At 42.2% G+C, this 16,985-nt stretch overlaps 2 protein-coding genes across 2 annotated transcripts in view; one reads left to right on the top strand and one right to left on the bottom strand.

The window, feature by feature from the left end:
- The window catches only part of LOC128896486 (uncharacterized), a 236,715-nt gene that overhangs the window by 53,218 nt on the left and 166,512 nt on the right, over positions 1-16,985 (bottom strand). The gene's annotated exons all lie outside the window — the stretch shown is intronic.
- On the top strand, positions 8,381-8,779 carry LOC128896469 (uncharacterized). Its single transcript, XM_054159834.1, has one exon. It carries the CDS (start codon positions 8,381-8,383, stop codon positions 8,777-8,779), a length of 399 nt encoding a protein of 132 aa, XP_054015809.1.

Genomic DNA, 16,985 nt, shown 5'->3' with positions numbered 1-16,985 from the left:
GCAACCCCGGCCCCTACTCAGAAGGGCACGAGCAAGAGGTTCGGAGGTCTGAAGAAAGCGCCTCCTCGCGTGGTGGCCCTTCCCCTTTCGGCGGCGTTGACGATCACCGTCCCGAAAGAGAGCAAGGCCACCTACAAGGAGGCTATTAGGTGGGCTTGCCAAGCCGTTAATATGGGGACCCTCCGGATTGAGGCCCTCTCATGGAAGAGGGCCGTCACGGGGGGCCTGATTATTCAGGTCCCAGGGGCCGATGGGGGCCCGAAAGCAGTCGCCCTGGTGGCCAAAATGACCGCCGCCCTGGGGGTCCTGGAAGTTAGGGTGGCTAGGCCTGTCAAAAGGCGGAGTTCCGCTTGACGGGTCTGGACATCTCCGTGACCCCCTAGAAGGTAGTCGCGGCGTTGGCGAAGGCTGGGGGCTGCACCGCCGAGTCCGTGAGGTTGGCGAAGCTGACCATTTGGGTGCAGTGCCCGGCGTACTGGTGGACAGGCGAGCTGGCCGACCTCAGAAGAACGGCCGGCCGCGCATGTCGCCAGTGCACCAGCGCTCGGCAATAGTATAGCTAGGCGGGTTCTATGCCATGGGGCTCCGAGGGGGGAGCGGGGGGGGGGAGGGGGGCGATGACGAGGGGAGGTGTGGAGAGTGGAAACCAAGGGCGAGGGGGGCACGAATGGAGGGGGGGGTCGGTAATTGTTACCTACAGTCGATAAGGTAGGATGCAATTATTACCTATGGTCGTAAAGGTAGAGGGGGGACACCACCGATCGGTAATTATCAGTGATCGGTAAGAAAGTAAAACGCAAATTTTACATGTAACGAAATAAGCGCGTAAGGGTGGGGGAAACCGTCCTCTTCGCGCGCAGAAATGGGGGCGTCGTTGCGGGCCTCGCGGGTTCCCTCTCTCTCGCGCCCGAGTATTTTCTTCCTCGCACTCATGCGCCGTGCAACATATAATATTACATTACAATCTTTGACGCAGCCATCGGTAGGAACGTCTCGCGACGATGGCCTCGAGCAGAAGATCCAAAAACGCAAAGTTTGCAAATTACAATCCGGCAGCAAATCTTTTATTTGCGCGATACAATTTTTAAGGACTAGATATTAAAGTAACGGTAGAGGTGACATCATTCTTTTCAGGATGAGAATACTGAAGAACGTGCTTTGAAACATTACACCGGATGAGAATATGATATGGGAGGAAATGCGCTAGAAAGAAAGAAAGACACATATATCCAACCTATTTCTTTTTATTATAAAAATATGAAAAAATGATACATATATATATAAAAATCAGTAAATAAAAAATGAAGTAAAAAACTATGATTAAAATGAAATAAAATAAAATAAAAAAATATGATAAAAATGATTAATATATAAAATATAATACTATAATAAAAATGATTAATATATATACATTTAAAAACTATAATAAAAAATGAAATAAACTATCTAAAAATACGTTTAGAGAACTACATAAGAAATGATATAAAAAATGATATATAAACAAATGATAAAATGAAATAAAACCAATAAAATGTAATAAAAAATGAAATAATAATAGAAGATTAATATATAAAAATAATAATAGATTAATATACATACAAAATGAAATAAAAAACTATAATAAAATAAAATGAAATGAAATATAATAATGAACCACTTTGCATTAAGACGGTGACAAACCCGTTGATATAATAAAAATATGAAATAAAAAATATGAAATAAAAATATAAATAAAAATAAAAATACAAGTAAAATAAAAAACTATACGATATCAACGGGTTCCCCCCGTCTTATTGCAAAGTGGTCCGTCGGCATAAATATGAAGTGACGCGCGATACAGACGAGGCACCGCGCCGCAGGTGCACACGTATATAGTTGCTGTCTGCACCGCGCGCAATTGTTGAAGTTGAGGAACCGTAGTCTCGGGATCGCCAAATGAGTCTCGGATCGTGGGTGGAGCACCCTCTCCTGAAGCGGGAGCTCCAGCCACGTTCGGCGCATATCCGGCGGCGGAAGGGGTCGTCCGCCTTCGGGACGACGAACGCCGCTCGGACCTCCCGCAGGCACCCCAAAGTCAACTAATAACTATATGTTTCAGAGTGCTCCTCTGGGAGCACTCCATCGAAGTCAAACTCCTCGACGTTTTCGGGGAACCTCATTATATAGGCGCGGTGTGTCAATCGGCATTTCTATAAGAAAAAAGAAATGATATTTTTAATATTTCTTTTCACGCACGCACATTCAGAAATATCCATTTCACTGTCGAGTTCGTGGCGTTATCAATATGACACATTTGTCGGTCAAATGCTACGACTATTAATAATCTAGAATTTTTAAAAAATTTCTGCAACACTTTTACACACTGATAACGCCAGGAACTGGTCACTACTGTATATGCATTTTTCACTTACTTTCGTTTTAAAAATTGAAGCACTTCATGAAAAACTCTCAAGCAATTGGTTGTTGTCTTAAGCACTGTCAGACTGCGAATGCCTTTGAAAACGTTATAGCGAAAGATCCAATCCAGCGAGGAACAAAAACTGTTGAGTACGCATCAGCATTTGTCAGGGGAGGCTGATAAAATCCTTCGCGAGTATTATGATAAAGATTTGATACTGGATCCAAGAACCGATCTTCCAGCGAGAAACAAAAACTGTTGAGTAGGCATCAGCATTTGTCGGGAGGCTAACAAACATTACACCGGATGAGAATATGATATGGGGGAAATGCGCTAGAAAGAAAGACGCATATATCCAAGCTATTTTTTATTGATAAAAAAAATACATACATTTTTTATTTCTGGTATTTCAACCACCAGTTGTGTAATTTAAATACATTTTGTAAAGCGCAATTCGTTACATGGTTTATGCATCGCATGGTATTAGTAACATCAAGATTTTTCAAACACGCGATATCTTTGTAATCAGCATCTATGGTCTCAATAGTTACATTCCCATTTCTATCAAGTAGATTTTTCAACTAGTCACGTTTTTCGCTTCCCTTGACATATGCGATAGGCCATGCATCGTCGTCGTCAACTATTGCCGTTGTAATCAATCGTTTCTCCATACTGTATGGAACGAAACCATCTTCTCACGACAGTCCATGATGATTTACCGCCACCCAAGAAGCACGAGATTTATCAGCTACCGAAAGTGAATTCCATGGATACGGGCTTTTGAAAATGTAATGGGTCAGAACGGTTTCTTTTCTCAACACCGCCACTTCCTTTACGATAAACCTGGTTCTGTCGGTGAACCCTTGTATGTCAACAAACGTTGGTACCATCGTGACGATATCTTTGAAACTACGCCATAATGCGAGGTGTCCATCTCTTACATATTACAAATATTGCAGATGCTGCAGTTTATGTGATTTTGCGCACAACGTTGGACAATGGACAGTATTCGATGACGCGATCATACAAAATAAGACAGTACGCGGTAGTATTTGCTGGCACGTTTTCTTTGCAATCAAATTCTATTCGCACATCTACGGTGGCGCTCTTGATTGATTCGTTCTGTCGCGAACAATCGATGACTACAAACGGCCCATGCAACAAAAAGTTGTCCGTGTTGCAAAGCGTTTCGCAACAGTCGTATCCGTAATAAGCTTTACGAAAACGTGCATACATTTCAAAAAGAATACCATATCTGTTTCTATCAAAATCAAGATTCAAGTCATCATATGGATAAAAGTCACAGTTTAGATAAAGTTTCACGTTGGTCAATTTACATGCATCGAAATTGCTCGCATCTTCAGACATGATATTCTTTCAACCAGTCTGCAGTGCAAAAATAACGTATCTCGGTTTCTCCAGCTGAGTCGCAGTTTTAACGGCCCACGAATGTTTTGTCGTACTTTGCAACAAAGGGTACTCGTACAGGTCCCACGAACGAAAACTCATGCTTAGGTATTGCCCGCTTTCCAAAATTCGCAACCACGATAGTTTATTAGTATCATTCAGTACGACGTGAGGCATTCGCCACTGTATCTTTAATAATTCGACCACCGGTTCCAGCGTGGAATCTCCAACGATGCAATTACTATCACTGCGCGCGCGTATAAGAATGAGTTCGTGACGAGCGTTGATTACTATACGCCTGTAATCTTCCCAAAAACCCAACAGCATGTTGAGCGGTACACAAAAGTTAAAGTAACCTATCGGTATGTTTGACTGTGTGATCCATCCAGCATTCCGTAAAATTAGCGATTTGTCAAATGTTAGGGAAACAAAATTTTGGATGGTGCTTGTTATTCCAACGTTTCTGTTGCGATCAATCTCCACACCATTGAGTTCATATCGAATTTCATGAAACATAAAGGCGACACAATTGTTTCCGAGGTGTGCTTCCACTCCTTCCTTTGGTTTCTTTACTCTGAATCTTCCTTCAACGTATGGAAAGCTCTCGTATGGTAACGTGTATAAATCCTGCTGTTGTATAGGTATTCGTATCTCATCGTTGTGCTCAAACGTTGTGTTGGCGTATGGGTTGTATGTGTAAGTCTCAATCTTGGCGATGCTGTCGTCAAAGATCGGTTCATTCCCAATGTTCAAGATATTAGCCATTTCGTACAACGAAACCCAACGATTTCAGAAATTCAGCATTCGATGCAGTCAGCTTTGCAGGTGATCGAATTATCTTTTCACCCAATGGTTTTAGACCGCCAATATTCGATACAGTGAGTTTCACAGGCGATCGAATTGTTTTCTCTTTGTTTTCACGTGTCGTCTGCTCCGCTTCGTTCAATACAAGCATCTCCCAATACGACCGTTGTCTCCGTACATGCAGTCGAACGGTGATCTGCACCCCTCGAAAATCTAACAATTGACCGTCTTGATCCACGACGCGAATCGTCAAATCCGAAATGCTTCGTGCAGTAATCGGAAGGTAAATGATCTGTGTCGGTCTTTCCGATATCTTATATCCAGGTGGAACGGTAGGAGAAAACTCGTGTATCGTGAGCACGCTCTTGTTATTGCTGTAAGCTCCAGCCGTCACGGAAGGAGAAACGGGAGGATACCGCCACGCTTTGCTATCGGTAGAACTCGCTCCCCCTTGTTCTTCTTACTACGATTCTTTTTCTTCTTGAGCCCCATTCCAAGCTTCGTCTTAGCTTTCATCGCAGTCCAGCTGCGATGTCGCTTTTTCGCCGAATGTAGCGTCCTTCGCAGTTATGCGCTGGCGTGCTCGATCAGCTAAAATTCGATCTGCCTCGTGACGATTGGTCAAATCTTTGTTTCGAGAGTACGCAATATCATGTTCTCTACAAGCTGCATCCAACGGATTTATACCTCGATCGCCGCGTGCTAAACGTTTGTCCAGGCGTGTACCCGGTCCGCAAAATTGATACCCTGGTACGTGTAGCTCAAACGGTAATTTGTTTATTAGAGTATTTACAAGTCCTGCTCCTGTCCTTCTACGCATAGGTAACAATCTTTTTTCATAGGCGTTGGTCCGTCTATGTGCGTACGTTGATCTGGACGATTGTAATGCAAGAGACACCTACGATAAGACTGGACTTCAGGATCAGCTCTTATATGTTTCGGCAGTTTATCCCACGCGTAATGAATGTCGCTAGCGAACCGATTCAAGAGTACTATCTTTGGCACGTATTCCAATTGCTCCACAGTCAAGTCGAACAGTGTATCACCATCGATCAGTATGAAAGCCATTTCTACACTGGCTGATACGTCTGGATCACGCTAGTATAAATACCCCCCAACATCGACATATATCTTTTCTTTCATTTTTTACCACAGCAACGATGCGGTTCGTGCGCCAATCATCTGCGATTAGAGTGACTAATGTAGACAAAAAGGCGCAGTCTGAGAAAGAGGTACGCAAACATGGAAATATGCTACCGACCTCTATACGTGGTATCGTCTGCGGCCCATCGAATTGCAGCAAAACGAACGTGCTGATTAGTTTGTTAGAAAGTCCGCACGGTGTTCGCTTCGAAAACGTATACGTGTACTCGAAATCATTGCAACAACCAAAATATCGATACCTAAAAAATATATTCTCGTCGATAGACGAAATTGGTTAGTTCACATTTTCGAATAACAGCGACGTCGTTCCACCGAGCGAGGCACTTCCAAATTCGATTTTTATCTTTGACTACGTGGCATGCGATAAGCAAAACGCGGTAAGAGAATACTTTGCAATGGGTAGGCACTCGAACGTTGACTGTTTCTATCTTTGTCAGACATATGCGAAGATACCGAAACATCTGATACGCGACAACGCGAACGTGCTGATCATGTTCAAACAAGATGGTACAAATCTGAAGCATGTATACAACGATCATGTAAACACTGACATGTCTTTTGAGAATTTCTACAAATTGTGTACCGCTTACTGGCAAGAAAAGTATGGATTTGTAGTGATTGACAAAGACAGTGCTTTATGGAATAGTCGCTATAGAAAAGGATTTAATGACTTTGCAATATCGTAACACGTCCAGTTATCTCCGATACGTTGAGAAAGCAGTGTTCCAACATGAGCAGTAACAGCGTTGAAAATCGTGAGACGATAGCGAAACAGATTGCAACAACGAGCGATTTGATTCCCAGAAAGTATCGTGAATTGAAAACTGGTAAAATTGACAAAGAGATTGCGTTGGAAAAACACTTTAAACCTGTTACTGAACCACTGAAGACAATTGTCAGCAACACGTTAAGAAATTATGATCTACACAATAACACAGATATCGGAAGCGAACCATTATCCACTCCGAATATCAAGGAATCGGATAAAATACAATCAAATTTGTGGTTAAATTTCTCGAAACCGCCAAATATAAAAAAATCAAGATTAAGCAGTTTATCCGATATGAACCTGATAGCCTCTACTCCGACCTCTACACCAATTAAGACAGTACCAACAACAACAAATCGCTTAGCAAACGAAGATGTTTTTGAAAGTCCAAACAGCTATTTCTCAACATCTGTTCGAAGCCAATTGCAAACGCCGAAAGGCGAAGAAACGGTACGTAATCATCTGACAACGAGTGCACATAAGCACAAGCACAATTCGTATGGTCAAACATTAGGCAACAGAGGATACAAGTATAACCATGTAATCAAACCTTTATTGCAAGATAAAAAAGTTGGAAGAGGCATACCGTGTTCCATGAGATTAACCAAAAACAGCATTGATTACGTTCACTGGAACGATCCCAACGAACTCGTAGATCGGCTTCGATTGCTCGAGGCTTCGTGTCAAGCCGGTCACAATGCTCACGACAATGAGATGCTATCAATTATCAAGGAACTTCGTGAAGTAGAATTCATTATAAATTAAGCTGCACCTTGACGATACAGTCAATCGTCATTAAAATGTCAATCAACAAGTTTGGGTCATCGATTGGAAGAATGGAATCATACTATCACTGGAATGGAGTAGTCAGAAATTATGTACGCGACAACGCTCTTTGTGTTGTTGGCACCAATTATGACGCAAAGTCGCGCAGGATTCGACGGGTAGCACCGCCTGTAGAGGATGGTGATGCTATCAACAAGCTGTACTTGCACGAAAACATGGCAGTTATAAAAAGTCGACAAGACGTATTCGACAAAAAGGTGATTATGTTTCAAAATTTCGTTCAGAGCTGGAAAGATGAGCTGAATAAATTAGAGAGGGATATTACCGAATTCCGAAATCTAATGCAGACGCATCAATAGCTGGACATGAAGACTATTTACCGACCGACATACCGGTCAACAGACCGGTCAACCGACCGACCGATCGAACGACCAACCGTTGCGTTGAGCACCGATTTGATATTTGATAAAACGTGTACGTCAAGTCTTTGCGTCAGTGTCGAGTCATAGATGGCTGCGAAGAAAACTCCCAGTAACGAGAAACGGCGTTTCGTGGAAGAATTGCATGCTCCGGCGAGAAGAAATTTTCCCCGAAGACGCGTCATAGTACATGGGTACGACGACTTATGGCAAACGGACGTGGTCGAGATGCGACCTTACGCGCGGTATAACAGAGGCTTCCATTACATACTCACTGTTATCGATGTGCTGAGTAAGCATGAATGGGCCATACCCCTCAAAACCAAGAGTGGAAATAAAGTTTCTACAGCGATCGGAAAGATAATCCGAAACAGTGTAAGGTATCCGAAAAATTTGCAAACCGACAAAGGAAAGGAATTTTACAACGCAAATGTACAAAAACTTTTATCAAAATACAACATAAATCATTATTCAACGTATTCAGTGATGAAAGCGTCAGTCGTCGAGCGGTTCAATCGTACGCTTAAAAATGACATGTGGAAACTGTTTACGCTTAATGAAAGTTATAAATGGATCGAATCGCTGCAGCAACTCATATCAAATTAGAACGCGCGTAAGCATCGAACTATCGGCATGCGACCAATTGACGTTACACCAACAAATGCCTTGAAGCTCTTAACAACGGTTTATAATCACGTAAAGATTGCCGCTCCCGCACAATTCAGAGTGGGAGATGCGGTACGTGTGAGCAAATTCAAAACAATTTTTGAAAAAAGTTACACACCTAATTGGGGTACTGAAATATTTACGATCGCCGAGATTCAGAAAACTAATCCCGCAACGTATCTGCTAAAAGATGTTTATGGAAAACCAATTGCTGGAGGATTCTATGAACACGAGTTGCAATGCGTTGCCGACACTGATGTGTACCTTGTGGAAGTGTTACGTCGGAAAGGAAATAAGGTGTACGTGAAATGGTTAGGATTGAATAGTGCACACAATTCATGGATAAATAAAGATAATTTATTGTAAAACATTACCATATTTTAAATTAAATATTCAGTTTCATACATATACTAGCATTATTAGTTATATTACAGTGTTTTTATTTACAACTAAATATATATGTACATCTATTAAAATCGAGGTAAAAATGATTTACAAAATACATATACTGATATATCTAAAGCGGTATTTTATGACCCCACGATATACCGCTTATCGTCGTACGGACTCAGAGCGATTTTTGATTCCGCCATTGTGTATACTTTGTGTAATTGTGATCTTATACATGTCTGATTACAAATCATTTCCTGGAAACAACGTTACTTTTTACACCTTTCGCCTTTTTCGTATCTTTTTTACCATCTACACGCAGTGCATACATTTTCGCTCGGAGTCCAACAAATTCTATCATTATTGCCCCATTGTTTTCATCTTTCATCAAACCGGGGACTTTTTTGTTTACAAGCGATATATCGTAAACGTTCCCTACCGGATAATCGCTGGTATCAAATCGATTAATATCGCGTTTTATAGTATCATAAATATTCTCGCACTCGATGTGGTAAATTAAACTATCTGTATCGGTGTACATAACTTTACATTTATCGCCATGGGTAACATGTAATCGTGATGGAATTCATACAAACAAACCTTAGATGTATCTAGTATACACATACCCACATAGATTGGTTTGTTGAACTTCACCGCAAGCTTTCGCAGTTCGATGGCAACTAAGTTTTCCGAAAACACGCTACGGCTGTGGAAATTTGGTTTTGCGATCATTGCCTCCGCACCATATCTCCCTTCCCATTTTGTTACTAATTTTACATCGACGTGATTGCGTACATTCTCCATAGTTTTGCCAAATACCGCATTGTTCATCAATTTATACAAATTCTTTCCAAAATCGTTTGTAGCGAGAGTTCTAAACTTTGTATTTAGTTCGATGTAATCGCGGAGCCAGGGTGATTGTGCGAATTGGAGGACGCAGTGTATCTTTGTAATACGAATACCATGTCGCGTGCATTGCTGCAGGTTACGATAGTGGATAACGTAGCGCTGCTTATCGTATAGAGTTGCGAGCAGCTTGTCCTCTCTTTTGCCAGATGGTTTGGCACGTGTGGGACAGAACGGCAGGTCCGCGTGAATGTCGTGCAAACGTTGCGGATATTCTAGATCAACCTCTAGAATATAACCCGTGGGTGAATTGGCAGCAATCGAAGACACGTCAAAGTTTGCGACGTTGTCGACCCATCGAAGTTCTGCATATGGCAATGGTTGACACATTGCCCACCCATACAGATTATTCACATCAAAGTACATCAAATACGACGATGCTTTCGATGGATCGTACGACTGACTTAATCCGCCGCGTATACCGCGTTCGATAAACAGGACCATGTCGATATCTGTTAGTAATTTGAAATTAACTTTTGTATGTTTCAGCATGGCATCCCACGTAAAAGCGGGCAGAGTGTAATAATACGTGGGATCGAATCCGTAACTTGTAATACAGCTTTTACGAACATTTTCAAAAATATCCGCCAACAGCAAGACATCTGTTTTCAAATACAAATCGCTATACTCGCCCAGCGTTTGAATGGAAAACCGTGTCCACACGTTCTCGGCGTGCGCATACTCGCTCTCCGATACTGTATCGCCCGTCAAGAAACTGTTAAATGATTCGCGCGATGGCAAATATGATTGTTCCAACTTTTCGGCACAGTCAATGTACTCGTACGGAAAACACCCTTTCGCGTCAATAATTCGAAATCTTTGGTAGACAAATTTTAAAACTCGGTTCGTAAAATTCTTAATTTTCTTTTATCTAAGAAAGACGTTAATATATCGAAACTGGTACTCAAGAATTTGTATGAATCGATGAATCTCAATTTTATACAATTTCGCGACGGTCCATTTGGATCTTTGACACTTTTTGTGAACGAGATGTACTTTTCTTTTGTTATCGGCAATACACTGACGGCACCCTCGAAAGCTATAGCTATTTCTTCGATAATAAAATGCGAATCGTAACCGGACAAATTATGAAAAACTATGGGAAAGCAAAAAGAGTTTTTATAATTTAGATTACAATTGGAGTGCGCGGGACCTCTGTACCGACCGTTTTTCACAAATGTGACAATGCGTCGCGTTGCGAAATGCCTCCTGCTGTTCGCTCGTTAAATCATCCATTTGTATGTTAATTGATAAAATTGATTTAACAAAATGTGCCAAATTCTTTAATTCTTCGACGAAGCAGGGGACACAATTCGCATAACGACGACATTGGTACACCGACAAGGATGAATCGTACGAGCATTGAACATAATATGCATACTAAATACTTTATGATGTTGATATGTGGATCTTGGTGCTTCTCGTTCAGTTTTCTCCAGAATGCACTCGAGGTCGGCGTACACCACAAATGGAAGTCGCTCTTTCCGGATGTAGTTGTCGAAGCTGAGACACTTGCTTTCATCATCTGGTAATACGATTGCGCATTCGTTCATCTTCCGCAATCTACGGTGTGAGCTTTCAGCTTCTCACTCGAACTATAGTAGTCCAAGCATCTGCAATAAAAAGACAATTTTTTTTCAAACATAACATATTTAAAAAAGAAAAAAGAATTATTATATACATACCTATCACAAAAGTATTTTCTGCGTTTATGTTTACTCAATTGTGAGCTCACGAGGCGGACAAGTTTTTGATCCACGCGAAATGTCCCACGCCGTTTGTTCCTTCTAAATACAGCAAATTGACATGTCTCTCCATCTTCCGTGTGGCGAGCCGTATCGGTAGAACCTTCTTTTCTTCAGTGGTGTAGACGTTAATGGAGATGCTGTTGGCGCGTTCAAACTTTTTAATTTGGTTCAATGTCATTGGAAATTCGATATCCTGGATATTCAACACCGTTGAATAATGAGGATATACCGATGCCCGACATGCGTTCTTTTCGGTTGGATGCAGAGCAGCCACTACTGACCACGCGAAACATGCATTGTCGTTCGAGCATACGTAGATTACAGCTCTCTTTAGTTGTATTTCTCGTAGTAATTGTATGGTACATCCAGCATGCAGCGGCATATATTTATTCACGTTATCCCATTTATCCCGTTCTTGAAATTCTTCCAGCGATGCTAGGGTGGGTTCGACGACGCGTTGCACGTACCACTCTTCGAGATTAATCTCGCAAAAGATTTCACAGTTCTTTGTGCTGATAGTCTTGTTCGAGCGTTTATCACACGCTACAAACTCCCCATTAAACGCGGTATTCACTTTTAGTGTCTTATGTTTCACCAATGCACCCCATATATGCTCGAGCACAACGTCTCCCGCATCCTAAAGAAAGTTACGTGGTTCGATGTAGTGCGAATTTAAAACAGCGCCGGTTAATAAGCGGCTCTCGAACGCAGTGTCTACACTGACGGACAAAATTAAAGGAACACTTTTTTAAAACGTCATATCTATGTATGGTCTCACCACGTACGGCTGCAGGCCCTCGCTCCACTTCTGCATGCCGGCTCCGTCCGGCGCACTTAATACTCTTTCAAATCTACTCCGATTTGACAATGAAAGCGTGATTCAAAATATCCGAATTTTGTGGGGACCTGTTAATAAAGCATTCCCGCGTCCGATTCCATGAACGGCGTTGACGTGGGGCTACTCATTTACCTGGTACACAGGCCTAAATTCGCGGGTGGGTTTTCCAAAAAAAACGTCATTTTCGTATTTTAATGTTGTCCACGCGGGGAAAAGACATCAAAACTGTGTCACTCCAATGCCTTGGACTGTATCACATGTGTTCCACGCAACGAAACATCGTTCCAACCCCTAAACCTGTGGGTGGACCACCCCTAACTCTGGGCCACCCTGTTCAGCTTCAGGGGCAGTTTTCGAAACGAGCTTTAAGTGACATTGATCCTTAACGTACCGAGAATAAACATGGTGAATTTCATCGCCCTTCGAGGTGCGAAAGTGCTCCCTTACGAAGGGTGTTGAAAAGTGGAGAACTGTTCCATCCTTCGAAGGGGTGCCTATGGGGCGCACGGCGTGGGCGTTGGCATTTCCTGGATCAAGAGATTCCAGGGAATGCATTGAGCCCAAATTCGGGACTGAAGTCCAAAAATTGTGGATTTTGGAGGGGGTAGGGTGTTGTGAGGGGTGGTTTGCAGAGAGGGATTTTGAGGGGTGCATTTTGTTGAGGGCATCGAGGAGGGTCGCCCCAAAGGTTTTTTTGATTCTTTCAACCCCTTCCGTCACCCCTGGCCTCTTCAGAAGTGGCGTTTTTCGACGTGCCCCTCTTTATGGGGGTGACTTAACCCCCTCCTGTCAACCCTAGCCAATGCAACTTTGCGCACATTTAGAGGATGCTTCAAAACTACTCCTCGCGAAGTTTCTCCAATATCGGTTGAAAACTCCCATAGATATGACATTTTAAAAAAGTGTCCCTTTAATTTTGTCCGTCAGTGTATTTCACGCCACAAGAGTCCAGTGCTTGAATGGCCGGCACCTTCGTACACGAAACGTCTGCGCAACGAATACTTTAGACTATCGAGACGCGCGACACGAGCGATCAACGATTGTTGAACGCCGATCGATAATCGAGGGCGTTTTACTCGACTATGTTCTTCCAGCGACTCGAGGCACTGGTTACATCGTTCTTCCCATGCGAGGTATTCTTCTTGCGAAGTCAATCGATCGGCCTGGTCCCACAATCGACTTTTCATTTCTAAGAGTTCTTCCATGGTTACACTCACTTCTTCGCTGGGGAGCCGTTACAGAACGGTTTGAATGCAGTTCAATCTGCAGCACAATTTTTATAGTCTAGGTCACGTGATTTTGTCACATGATATGCCCCTACTATGATGTCACTGTCTGCAGATTTTCATTATCCTCTCATATTCCGCATCGCTGTTTTCGTATGTTTTCCTGAGAACGTATATATATTTTTTGGAATTACACCACTGACGTATCAATTTATTAGAATGACTCAGCGATGATGAGGGTTTTATTACGTATAAAGAAAATTAGATCACGCGCTACGCAAAGGTGTGTATGCTAAAAATAAATGTGGATAAGAAAGTGAAATGTGGGAGGGGAGATTTGCTATTTCAGCATTTTTTTTGTCCATCTGACAAAAAGTGGGGGGTGTTATATAAAAAGGTCTAAACGCATTTTTTCAATCATTGTTCGCAACATCGTTCTATCGCCTCGTATTGAAACATCAGCAAAGTGGTCCAATACTGAAATCGTTCGAGCAACGCAAGAGAATCTTCCGAACAAGGAGTTCAACCAACCATTAACAAAGAAATCGCGCACACAGTAAGTTCTTTGACAACATATTGCAAAATATGCAGTCAAAATTCAATATCCTTTATAATTTTTTGTTTCTCTTGTCAGTAATAGCGATAATGTTCATTCGGAACGTAGAGTAACACGCATGGTGCATATACTAGGGAGGAGATATTCCCTGACGGATACATTCTACAAGTATCTCGACATCGGGGTTCGAATCGGTGGTTCCTGCGACGTAGAGCTGGCTATAGGAGACTCTCGTGGAAACGAAATTAAATTTTCTATGGATACGTGAGACGATAAGCATTAATGATGCAACAGAAAAAACCGTACAAAAGTTGTTCGCTTTCGAATATTGTATCGATCACATGTACAGTTGGCTGTCTGAAAACTTGTATCTGGTAGAATCTAAGTATAACAAGTTTATAGAAATAATACAAAATGCTGAAATTAAGGATTATGCAAAGGCAATTGTTGAACATGAAAATTTTGAGCGTTATTCATTGATTGACACTGAATTGTTAGCATTAGGATTAGATGTAATGTTGGAATACAGTTATCAATAAAAAAATAATAGCTTGGATATACGTGTCTTTCTTTCTTTCTAGCGCATTTCCTCCCATATCATATTCTCATCCGGTGTAATGTTTCAAAGCACGTTCTTCAGTATTCTCATCCTGAAAAGAATGATGTCACCTCTACCGTTACTTTAATATCTAGTCCTTAAAAATTGTATCGCGCAAATAAAAGATTTACTGCCGGATTGTAATTTGCAAACTTTGCGTTTTTGGATCTTCTGCTCGAGGCCATCGTCGCGAGACGTTCCTACCGATGGCTGCGTCAAAGATTGTAATGTAATATTATATGTTGCACGGGGCATGAGTGCGAGGAAGAAAATACTTGGGCGCGAGAGAGAGGGAACCCGCGAGGCCCGCAACGACGCCCCCACTCCTGCGCGCGAAGGGGACTGTTTCCCCTCCCTTACGGCGTGCGCGCTTATTTCGTTACATGTACCATTTGCGTTTTTCTTTCTTATTGATCTCTGATAATGATAATAATACTTACCAAACGTCGAACAATTGATGTTCTTCTTTTTATTTACCGATCTCTGATAATTACCTATAATAATTACCTCGTCTTTTCTAATCTTACATGTTGCACGGGTAAAAGGGCATGAGTGCGAGGCAGAAAATACTTGGGCGCGAGAGAGAGAGGGAATCCGCGGGGCCCGAAAAACCATTTCCACTTCTGCGCGCGAAGAGTACGGTTTCCCCCACCTTTACGCGCTTATTTCGTTACATGTAAAAGTTGCGTTTTTCTTTTTTACCAATCACTGATAATTACCGACCGTGGTGTCCCCCACGACCTTACCGACCGTAGGTAATAATTACCGACCCCCACCCCCTCGCCATCGGTTCCCCCTCCTCCTCCCCCTTCGGAGCTCCAGAGTTAGAACCGGCCTCTCTTTACTACTGTCCGCATTCAAAACATCGTCTCAGATTCGAATGTTCCTTACTCATTGTATAGGCGACCCTTCCGGTGTCCTTGTTGTAATCGCCTCTTCGCGCAACTACTTTCTCTTTCTCCTTCAATATCTCTTGAATTTCTTCTATTGATTTGTCTCGTTGCGTTTTTAAAATTTCGCGTATATCTTTGTACGTTGTTGAAAAAATTTTTAAAATAATTCTTATTCATCACACCTTGAGCTTGCCTGGCCACGCCAAGCATTTGACTTCCAGGCCACGGATATCTAGTCAAATGTCTAAACAATCTCAGTTTGTGGTTGATACACTACTTAACTCCTTCATTTCACCTCCAAAGTGCGAAGCAGTCAGTTTACATGAGTTGTCATTAGGGTCTGAACGTCTGCACTGTTGAACACAGCATTTCAGCTGCGCATAGTTGGAAAGCACCGAATTTGATATTATGTTACACAGTGTCACCTTGGACTTTACTGGAAAGGACCTTCCATGTACTGGGTGCTCATTTCGATTTCACATCTTTTTCTGCTTTCTTGAATTTTTTTAGGGGGACCCTCTATTTTTCTATGATTACTCTTTAAGTAATCCACTTTTTCATGTACTAGGCGTAATTCTTTTACTTTTTTGAAGTTTTTACGTACTTACAATGTATACCCAACCGAGGTTTCGATTCTGTTTACACGCCGAGCGCCAACATAGAAAAGGACAGCCTGTAGAGGAGAGAAAGAGAGGTCGAAATAAATCGGAGAGACAATAAGTATCTCATTTTCGCTCACTACGAGCGAATTATGTTTCTCGCTTCGTTCAGAAACAGCAGAAAGCGCCACCTCGTTTTCATCGGCCAGCCGTTTCTCTATGGGTATTACCATTTCTATGCAGAAAAATCTGCTGTAATACCGACCAGCCAAATCAGAGAGTACCCTCCCCCCCATTAAGGGGGTAGACACGTCACATGACCTCTCCGATTCGGCAGATCGGTATTACAGCAACTAGTCTCTGCATAGAAATGGTATTACCATTAGATATGCGGCAGCGGAGGAAAACTAGATGGAGCTGCTCGTTATTGCCATACAGTATAGTTTCTTCTCAACAACATATACTGTATGCTTCTTCCATGAGCGATTCTGAATGCTCAGCGTAGAAAGTAGTAGTATTCTGTTTCGCGCTGCGTATTACGTTTGTGTAATGCGGTCACACTTCACCATCACGCGTGCATATACAAATAGGAGCTAGGTTAGGGGACCCTCGGCGCCGCTGCGGTGCCCCGTAGAGTTGCCCTGCGCTATCGAGAATTTGGAAAACTTTAACAATTTATTACGCGACAACGGTTCGTCTCCGACATGTAGCCCCTTTGAAGCTTTTTACCTACTCCTCGAGTAGAATTTTTTAAAATTAAAAAACACTTTGACCTTAAATTTCGAGGTCATAATGGATTTTGAGGACGGTATTTTTTT

The sequence above is a fragment of the Hylaeus anthracinus genome, unplaced genomic scaffold (genome assembly GCF_026225885.1).
Source record: "Hylaeus anthracinus isolate JK02 unplaced genomic scaffold, UHH_iyHylAnth1.0_haploid 1, whole genome shotgun sequence".
Classification (NCBI taxonomy): Eukaryota; Metazoa; Arthropoda; class Insecta; order Hymenoptera; family Colletidae; genus Hylaeus; species Hylaeus anthracinus.
The sequence above is the reverse complement of the archived record's forward strand: the minus strand, read 5'-3'. Positions and strand labels throughout refer to the sequence as shown.

Excerpts from the sequence above, each read along its gene's own strand:
- LOC128896469 (XM_054159834.1), top strand. The coding sequence starts at position 8,381 with ATGCGACCAATTGACGTTACACCAACAAATGCCTTGAAGCTCTTAACA.